The 10,420-nt window shown below is 32.5% G+C and overlaps 2 protein-coding genes across 2 annotated transcripts in view; one reads left to right on the top strand and one right to left on the bottom strand.

Moving 5' to 3' along the window:
* The window catches only part of LOC108685534 (alsin), a 6,931-nt gene extending 730 nt beyond the window's left edge, over positions 1–6,201 (bottom strand). Inside the window, exons 1-12 of the mRNA XM_018190381.1 lie at positions 6,143–6,201; positions 5,415–5,858; positions 3,656–4,978; positions 3,007–3,576; positions 2,463–2,832; positions 2,134–2,335; positions 1,891–2,071; positions 1,559–1,725; positions 1,296–1,405; positions 1,005–1,216; positions 311–865; positions 43–219 (exon numbers count right to left, since the gene is read on the bottom strand). Coding sequence (XP_018045870.1) covers positions 43–219; positions 311–865; positions 1,005–1,216; positions 1,296–1,405; positions 1,559–1,725; positions 1,891–2,071; positions 2,134–2,335; positions 2,463–2,832; positions 3,007–3,576; positions 3,656–4,978; positions 5,415–5,755 — 4,208 coding nt within the window. The 5' untranslated portion in view covers positions 5,756–5,858; positions 6,143–6,201. The remainder of the gene's footprint in view (positions 1–42; positions 220–310; positions 866–1,004; positions 1,217–1,295; positions 1,406–1,558; positions 1,726–1,890; positions 2,072–2,133; positions 2,336–2,462; positions 2,833–3,006; positions 3,577–3,655; positions 4,979–5,414; positions 5,859–6,142) is intronic.
* Positions 6,202–7,727: 1,526 nt separating this feature from the next.
* The window catches only part of LOC108685479 (E3 ubiquitin-protein ligase UBR4), a 25,661-nt gene continuing 22,968 nt past the window's right edge, over positions 7,728–10,420 (top strand). Inside the window, exons 1-5 of the mRNA XM_018190274.1 lie at positions 7,728–7,849; positions 8,031–8,128; positions 8,641–9,092; positions 9,286–9,810; positions 10,035–10,198. Of these exons, the coding sequence (XP_018045763.1) occupies positions 7,728–7,849; positions 8,031–8,128; positions 8,641–9,092; positions 9,286–9,810; positions 10,035–10,198 (1,361 nt within the window). The remainder of the gene's footprint in view (positions 7,850–8,030; positions 8,129–8,640; positions 9,093–9,285; positions 9,811–10,034; positions 10,199–10,420) is intronic.

Below are 10,420 nucleotides of genomic sequence, written 5' to 3'. Positions count from 1 at the left end.
TTATTATTATTTATAATTATATATATAAAATTTACTACTTACTGATCAATTTCAAGAAAGGCCATCAGAGTTATATCAGGCTGCTTATTCCATTTCATCAATCTTTCCCAATATGCATCATCCTCCTTTTTATTATGTAAGGCGTATAATACAAAAAGTGCTGAATGTACACGTGGCAGTAATATTGGATGAAGTATCGTGGCAGCGCTTATGACTTGCCTAAAAGTAAATATTTTTTAATTAGAAAGTGTGTGCGTTATTAAATTGAGATAATCTTAAATATAATTTTTATAAATTTTACAATGCATACTCTTCTTCACTATCAGTTTCAAGAATATATTCTTTGCCACAACGTGGAAGAGCAGGAAATAAAAGGAGTACAATTTCATATATTCTTGCTGTAACACTGTGAAGCTCTGATACTGCATGGCTAAGTAATAATGGATGTACTCTTACTCCACCATAAGTAGCTGTGTATACTGTAGCGATTTCCGTTAAAAGAGCACCCAATGGATGATGCGGGCTTTCAAAAGCTTTCACTAAATATTTGTGAACTTCATTGTAAGTCTGACTAGTGAGTTTATCTCGTCCAAAACCTGGTATCTTATCCAGTTGATCGATAGTTTCGCTACTTCTTTCTTTTGTATTTGAAGTGTTGGTAGATAGTTTTTTTCGTTGCAATGTTTTCTGATGAGATTTTGTTATTATACTAGCAACATTTTGCCACACTTTTTGCGTTTCTACAGATTTTTCATTGTAATTAAAATTTTTGGTGACTGGTTCAGATGCACCAAGTTGTTGATAGCATTGTTTAAATATTGCTTTCCATTTTTGATCCGGAGATACACATAGTTTTCCAAAAGATCTAACAATAATAATGTAATAAGAGAATAATGTAAAAAGTATTCTTATTAATTATAACTATTAAAACAATTTTTATATCAATATTTAATATTATAATAATATAGTATATAAGTGATATATATATATATATTTATACTTACACTGGTTTTGAATTAGGTTGCGCAGTTCCACTAGCTTTATTCATATGCAATGTGGCGATAACTTTGACACCTTCATTCCATGCACCATTCATATTACCTTCTAATTTATCGCCACTTCGGAATGTTAATGTACCTTTTCCACAAAATATTCCGGCGGACTTAAATTCACCTTCATAATGTGTGCCATCTTCAAATACCATTACCCCATGACCCTTTAATAAATAAATTAATAAATTACATCGTTAAAAAAATATTTTACATAAAAAAATGTTCAAATATATATATAATCACCGTCAAGACATCTTGCGTAAAAACACCTTCATAGTAAATACCATCAAGTGTTACGATCAAACCATTACCATGTTTCATACCATTACTCCATGATCCAAGATATTTTTCACCTATAACATCATTAAATTATTAATAATATGCATGTAATTTTGATATTATTAAAAAGTTATATAAATTATTGTCTTTATATTCTTTTTAGAATTTTTTCATTTATTGTTTATTTTTAACTCAATAAATGTACATATTTGTGTACATATTTATACCTGTCATTATATCATCCATTATTCCATAACCTTGTTTAACACCAGCGGCCCATTCTCCAATGTAAACAGAGGCAATTGATGCCATAAAGTGACCTTCTTTTTTGACACCATGACCATGAGGTAATCCATCCTTAAAATATCCTTCATAAAAATCTCCATTGATATACCTAAAATATTCTTGTATGATTAATTTTCTATGAATAATTTGTAGACTGAATGAATATTAAGAAGTTAGAATCAAAAGTTTATACATACATACACACATTGATTGCTTTATAAAATAATAAATTCTATTAATCGCGTAAATATATTTTTCATGAAATAAATCTTACTTCATAGTTCCATATCCATTTTGCTGACCATCTTTCCACTGGCCTTCATATACACCTTGCATTGGAATTTCCATTTTTCCAGTACCATGAATAACACCTTTATGAAATTGGCCTACATATGTACGGCTATCTGACCATACTAATTTCCCAGAACCATGTGGTTTACCATTCAACCATCGTCCTATAAATTCGTGACTTAGTGCAAATGTATATATACGTTTCTTTAGTAAAAATCCTACAAACCAGTATATTTTGCATCCTTAAAAACATTATGTTTTGTGAAAGAGAATGAGCTTGATCGTGCTAATGGAGGCACATTTCCAATCACTCGTTGCAAATTGCATTTTATAGTATTTTGTAGGGCATGTAACCATTCATTTCGTTCGGAAGGAGTAGGAGTATATAATACAAAATTATCCTCTGGTGTAACAACCGATATAGCATTCTAAAAAAAATGAATAAAGTTATTTTTAGTTACATCTGCTGTCATCTTCTAGTTTTCATTATTAATAAAATACAAAATAATAGATTAAATTAACAATTAATAATAGATTAAATTAACAATTATATACCTGTACATTTTCAGAGTCTGGTAGAAGTTCTATCCATAACGTTCGAAGGGGATGAATTGTATGCGTAGTGCCCGTAACATGTATGAAAATATCTGTTAATAAAACAAACCAATGCGATGAAAATCTACCAGAATTAAGTATCGATAATGGATATGCTTTTGATTCTCGAATAAGCCTTCTATTGGGAGATCTGAGCGATTCTCCTAGCTTTCCAGAATTTTCCCAAAACAATTTTGTAGCTTCCGCTTCTTTTTGACGTTTATCTTGTTCATCGTGTACTTGCTCCCATTTTATAAGAGCCTCTTGTAATCGTTCTACACCCATTTTTGTGCCATTGCTTTTTATTAAACTATGAATCATATTCTTATATCTATAATTTATAAAATATTATATGTGAATTTTTCTATAGAAATTTTAATAATAAATTATTTATAGTCAAAATTATAATAGTTGTAATATAAACTATATCTGTACACACACACACACACACACACAAAACACGCACGCACACACACAAAACACGCACGCACACACACAAACTTACCTATTTAATTTACATAAAGGATGCTGTAATGCCATTGTTATAACGATCTCATTGCTATGCTTTATTACATCACTAATTTTTAAATTATGTACAAATAAATTTGATACTATTTGTGGCACTTCAATGAGTTTTGCAATATGCATAAAACCACTGAGAGATATAACATCGCAAATAGCATTTAAATAGTATTTATATACTGTAGTAAATTCCTCTATATTGGCAACAATTGCAACTTCGTACGCTTCTCCAATATGATTAAAATAATCCCACAAACTTATGACATTTAAAACACTAAAGTGCATCAACTCTGCATAACAACGACACATTGTTTCATATACATTAGCTTCCTGGGTCGCACCGCTTTTCTTTTGAAATGGCTTGATGAGATTCTGGTAAACAGTCAACATTTCTTCCAAAAAGATCTGATCATTTATCAAATCTTCTGATACGTTTATTGCTGGTTCATTTATCACAGAACAACAACTGTATTGCCCAGAACTGAAAATCTCTCTCGGACTATTTGATTCATCTTTGCTTTGTATATCAAGTTGAAACATATCGCCAACTTTACTAAAATTATAATATATAAATTTATAAGTAAATAAAAATAAAGTAATTAATTAAAGAAGAACATTTATGTTTTAATTACCTCGATTGTCCTATAAAATATAAACCATGATGCATCATTACTAAACTGTGAAAATTGCCAGCTGCCATATCAATAGCTCTTTCATTAGAAGATAATTTTGTGGTAAACAACTGAGGAGCGCTCTGATCTATTGTAGTGTGCAAAGTCACCTGTTTAAAGTTGTTACGACCCCATGCAAATACTCTGCCGTCTAGTGTTAAAGCAAGAACATGAAAGGCACCGCAAGATATCTTTCTGATACCAGTGTGGCTAAGCTTTGTTACTAATACTGGCCTTGGCCGTTTAATAATGTCTCCCGTTCCCAATTGTCCATACTGTACATCACCCCATGTCCAAAGTTCTGTCGCCAGGATGTTGCTACCAGTACGGGATAATGTATTAATCCTTTCATTCAACCCATGTTGGGATAATTCATGTTCAGAGGAACCAGTACTCGATGACCAAGGAAATTCTTCACAACGCAAGCTCAGTGCCAAACTGGTTGCAGTAGGTTTTACGTGAGTATCTCCTTGCTCTTCTAAGTGTTCATTGCTATCAGCTTTGGATTCATTAATATCAGAACTACCGCTCATATGTCTAGATAAAGTTACAACTTTACCTCCCACATTTTTAACTCCTTCATACACTAAGTTTGCCATATTCGAGACATTTTGCTTTATTAACCTTGTTGATCGATCGACACTTTCCATGGGTATGTCTTCCTTGGCACTTCCATAAGACGAAACCCAAGACAGTTGTCTGGTTAAAAATTGTCGAGCAGTCTCTGTGTTTATAAATATAACATTTCTTTTTTCATCTTTGTCAGAATCTGTTAAATTATTTAGACATTCCTCGCCATTTGCAATAATTTCAGTTGACTGTTCTTTTTTGTCCATTTCTGGTAGAGAAATATGTTCTTTACTGGCAGTGGACAAAGCACTGATGGAATTTGTCGAATGATCTTCACTAAACTGCTGTGCATGAAGACCAGTGAGACATGTGTCTGACGATGTTACACTTCCAGGACTTAACATAACATTATTAAGACATTGTGGACAGGAATTAACAAAGATTTCTTCTTCCAACTCGTTTTCACTATCTGTATCATCTTTCATAAGTTTAGTGGTTTTCCTCACAGCAGCCACATTAAAATTAGAACCACAAGCAATCTCAGATACTGTTCTACCTTCAAAAAATTTAACTTTTTTTGGTTCTGTACTATTTACATCTATTTGTGGTTGATTGCCACTAGCCCACAACTGTCCACTGTTTGTGACAAATAATGCTGCTTGATCGCTAACCGCTATAAATTTCACTTTTACTACTTCATTTTCTTCTTTATATCTGTAAATAAAATAAAATGTCTTCTATAATCTTCTATAATAAAAAAATATAAATACTTATTAATAATGATAAACACAGCACTCACAGTAAATATTCAACAGATTCAATAAATTTAATAAATTTATTTGTGTATTAGAATAAATCTTATATCATATATCTATTATAAATAACAGAGTGTCTATATAAAAATATACAAAAATAAGAATGTAGTTTTCAATTTTGAAGCATTTAATTGACCAATCAAATAATATTTCAAAAGCATCAAGTGGATAATAGTCTAAATTATATATCTACATATGTAATATATATAAATAAAAATGTATTATAAATAAAAAAATATAAGAATTAAATAATAATTAATAGTTAAAAGAAAAAAACCAGGTTTATATAAATATATAATTGTAGAAGAAGTCTATCTTCCAGTATGTGTACATACCCGTGGCTACAATATTTTACTTCTTCCTTGAGAATTATTGAGTCTACAACATTCATGTCCTGAGGATTTACTTTCAAAACATGCCCATTAGTGTTGACAATGAACAAATGTTCGGAATTGGATGCTAGGTCAACGACGTCGAATTGGGCTCGTTTAAAAACGAGCGTCGGAGAGGCGCCATCGTGAAACGACACTTCCCCGTGATAGAGATTGTTGGTCGTGGTCACTGCGAAAATATGATCCTTGACAGTGATGAGCTTGCAAATAACACCGTTCGGTTTGTCGCCGAACGTGAAGGACAATTTGTCGGCGCCTCTCCATAAATACATGGGCTTATCCATTTTACTGTACGTGGCCTGACAGATAAGGAGGCTTGCATAACCTACGCAAGAACCCTACGAACTTTTGTTTAACTGCCAGCGATTGATTCTTTTGTCATATTATCTGCAACAATGTTTCCTCCATTAAACACATCCGTAAACGTACAGTAGGGGATATGCAGGGCGACATGATTGAACGTATGATCTTTCTACAGTGATTAACATCCGGCAAATATTGGTTGATGATGATATGACTGATATCAGCTGTTGGACGTATCACGAAATGTGGGTTGAAAGCATGGTGGGAGGAATGGGGAGGAACCATTGAACCTTTATGGTTCTGCGTTCTGAAATATCACTCGAGTGCCCCCGTGTATCGTTTTATCTAATGTTTCATCCATAGTATACTTATTATTCATCCAATTGGATTATTCATCCTTGTTGGAAGACACTTCTTGTTATTCACCGAATACTCAACAAGGATAAAAAATAAATAAATTTGGATGACAGAATCGAGTTTTGGAACACACTTATCATGCTACCGGTTTTAAATCATGATTAATCTATGTTGGAAGAAACTACTACATTTCTGCTAAACGCAGCCTTAATTGTCTTTTAATTAATCCGAATCTGCAATAGGTTTTTAAGCCTTAACCCATAAGAAATGGATGAATTATAGTCAATTAATTTTCTCGCATTGGATTGTAATTGGTCAGTTTCTTGTGGCTTAAGGCTTAAAAGAGCTATTGTAGATCCGGACTTAAGCAACGATAAATAGTAATTAAATATGATTGGGCGTTTTCAGGTGACTTAGTTAAGTGTACGCCGCTGTTATTGGTGTGTTCTGTCATTTTTGGTACTGAAAAAGTTTCGTTAAGTTTTCGTCTCATCATAAGGCACGTTTACTGTTCATACCATAACGAAAAGCAGCAGCCAAGAAGTAAATCGCTGAGACCATTACGGTGTACACATTGAGCGGCATTACTGGACATTCCTGGGCATTATTGGGGCATTAGTGAGCATTGCTTAAGCCTTGTGTCCACGATGCTAGAAATCAGTCCGAAATCTCGGATGAAGAAAGAATTGACCAATCGCAATGGCCATGTGTGATCAAATTGTTCAAATGTGATTTGTTAATTTTTTCTCTGCTCAAGATCTGATGGACAGAAGGCTTTAGCCTGTATCCTCATATTACCTAATGCTCACTAATGCCTTCTAATGTCTTAATAATGCCCTAATAATGTCCCAATAATGTCCTAGTAATGCCTACTAATGTCTATAAGCCTGAATCCTCATATGGGCAACAGCACTTTGACCGAACGTTGATTGGTAAACAATGGATGATGGAGATAAAATTTACTCCTATAACTAACTTTTCACCAATCAGTGCTCTGTGTCAAAGCGCTCGTATGATCCAGGCTTATAGGCATTAGTGGACTCTACTAGGGCATTATTAGGGCATTAGAAGGCATTAGTGAGCATTACTGAGCATTAGATAATGTCAAATTTGGCAATATTTGCAAATTAGAAATTATTAGGCATTGGTGTACAGGATTTTGGTCAGCACTCAGCGGTTTACCTCTTGGCAGCAGCCAATTGCGAAACTCACGCTGATAAGGCTAGAAGAATCAGATTAAACATTAAAGGGCCAATTTTACCCACGCCAGTTTAATCAGCCGTTGATTGACCAATATGCTGTTTAGTAGAATCAACCAATTGTGACAGTTAATCACGATTAAACTTGATCGGCGTTGGTGGAAACCGGCAAAGAAGATGAGATTGAAGATTAAAATTTGAACAAAACAATAGGAGTTAAAATTCCTTATTAGTCAAATTTTAATTTTCAACCTCAATTTTCAATGTACAGTTTTATTTCGATCCTATCAACGCGAGTTCTAATTGGCTGTTGCTTTTCTGTCATGGTGTGAACGCGGCCTTATGATTAGACGAGACGAAACTTAACGAAATTTCTAGCTTAAGTTCAATATCAAAAATGGCGGCGAAGAGTGGTGGTCATGATGAGTGGGCCTCGGTAATGAAACCGATATTGGGAACACCGCCGCGTTCGTTTAATAAAAACGACGTTATCGATCTCATAAAGAGCATCATTAAAAGGTAAGTATAATTTGTCGTAGTTCAGCAATCGCATTAAACCACGCTCTTTTCGACCCAAAAGAGCATGTTTCCCCTTAGCGGAACAGAAATGGATGTCCGCCTGTCATCGCGGATCGAATTCATCCGATCTTTTATTCCATTTGGCAACAGTATCCACTCTTTTCCTTCTGTTATTTTACAGCGAAAACAAATTTGTCTCTCACGAGGATCAATACGATACTTTTTACACGGCGGTCGCTGCCTTGTCAGCAGATTGTATTAGTGGTTGCGCAAATACATGTAAGTAACATCGCGCATCTGCTTGCGAATGAGTGTACCAAAAATTATTTTATACGCATTTATTTATAAAATTTTGGTATGCTTACAATTGTCCCATTATTCCATGATTATCATAAGAGACATAAGAAAGCGGACGTAACTATAAAATATTTTTTAGGTATTTGAAGAAAGTATTTAGATAAAAGATTTTAGGTTTTTTTAGGTAAAATGTTTAGCTAATAGTTAATGAGTAAAAAATATTTATCTAGTAAAGTATTTGAATAATTTAGACAAAATAGTTTTAGATATTTTAGATAAGATTTAAATAGATTTATCTAAATATTTTTTTTTATCTTTTGTTCCTTACTCTCTCTAACTCACTTTATATATTTCTGAAACTATTCAGGTATCCTGGAATACCAAAATAATTCAAAAAATTTTAAAGTTTTTCATTATATAGGCTTTATATATATATTTTTTCAGGTATATAGGATTATAAATATATACTAAATCTTACAAAATATTCTTTTCAGTTGCTAAAAGTCAAATACCTATTGTTTGTCAAGCATGCAAAGTGCTGCTTGCGTATCTTGTGGACAAGTTGCCACAACAACAAACACAATCTGGAGAAACTGCATCGACGGTTTTAACTACGAAGCAACTGTTACTCCCGATACGTGCGCTATGCACAGGACAGTCTTTACTTACATCTGTAGAAGAGATTGCTCTTATTTCAGTAATAAAAAATTCAAAATTACCGCCTCATGCAACAATTTCATCAGGTGGAAAAGAAAAGGAATCTTCTCAGCAGTCTGTAAAAGAATCTATGCGGTCTCGTTGTGATTTGTCTACCAGTATCCTTGAACAATTGACAATGCCATTGCAAGATTTTTCGTCATCTGCGATTCTAATCAATGAAAATTCTGTGGACAGTACGAACAAAAATACTAATGTCATTGCAAGCGAGACACATTCTGACACTAAGGTTTGTTAATGAATTATAAATGTTTATAACTGATCAAAATATACTTATTTTATGATTATATTATTTATAAGTTGTATTTTTTATTGTTATATTATTATTGTACATATGTAATCATAATTATTACAATTATTAATAATTCGGTATTAGTGAAATGAATTAAACCAAAAGAATAATAAACTATATTATATTGCAGATGATGTTTATTTCAAACAACATAAACATATTGCAGAATATGGGTGCGGGTGATACTTTGTTGGATATGTGTTTAAATCTTCCACACTTGTCGCGTTATACTCGAAAGTATCAAGCTTATTTATCTAAAAAGGGATTCAGCTTACCAGCAAATGCCTCGGAAGCGCATACGATAAGGCATAGTTTACATTCTGTCGTTAGTGACATTAATATTGTACATAATGTGATATCTCTTCCAATATTGGAACCTTTGACATCACAAAAGTTGGAAAAATTGTCGCTGTTAACTATGTCTTGTTTGTATTGTTCGATTGCAAATGCAACAGCATCAAGCATAGTTGGCATAACAAATGCAGTATCACCTAAGTGTAGTACAAATACTGCAGCAAATAGTCAAACCAATCAGAATACAAAAACGACCGATGAAGAGTACGATTCTTTAGCAATTACAGTTGTTGAGAAGAGTCTAGAAATATTTGGCCAAGTATCAAATGTTATTAAAAATAGCACGCGTGCAGGAGGACATGTAAGTTCCATGAGATTTGTTTCTCTTTGATATTGTAAAAATTACATTTTGTTCTACATTAAAATTAAAAAAAATATTACACTTATTTATTATTTTAAAATCTATTTTCCAGTGAGATAATAAAATTTTAATTTATTTGTGAATATACACATATTTAGTTTTTTTGTGAATACACACTGTTGTTTTTTTTTATTATGTAATTATATCTTCTTTATCTATACTAGATTCTGCAAAATCATTTATTGATTGGAGTATGGCTCTTAGTCGCTGGATTACAAGCGCAATTAACTGTGAGCAGTTTTAGTGCTGCAGATAAAGGAAAAGAAGAAAAAGGAAAATCACCAAGTAAAGCTCGTGATGGAAGTGGACGTGTAAATCTCATGAAAGTGTAAGTATTATGTATTTTATATATAATACTATATTTTTGTGGATTTAATTGCAGGAACTTTTCTTAAAGTTATCTTATATTTTTCTTTATATATTGTTAGTTATCAAAATTGTAATATCAAGAAAGATATCTGTCAAATTACATACATATATTTTATATATATATATATATATATATATATAAACACATGTATATGTATTCCGTCGACGGTATGTTACTGAT

This window comes from Atta colombica, unplaced genomic scaffold (genome assembly GCF_001594045.1).
Source record: "Atta colombica isolate Treedump-2 unplaced genomic scaffold, Acol1.0 scaffold153, whole genome shotgun sequence".
Classification (NCBI taxonomy): domain Eukaryota; kingdom Metazoa; phylum Arthropoda; class Insecta; order Hymenoptera; family Formicidae; genus Atta; species Atta colombica.
This window is presented reverse-complemented; position numbering and strand designations above follow the sequence as displayed.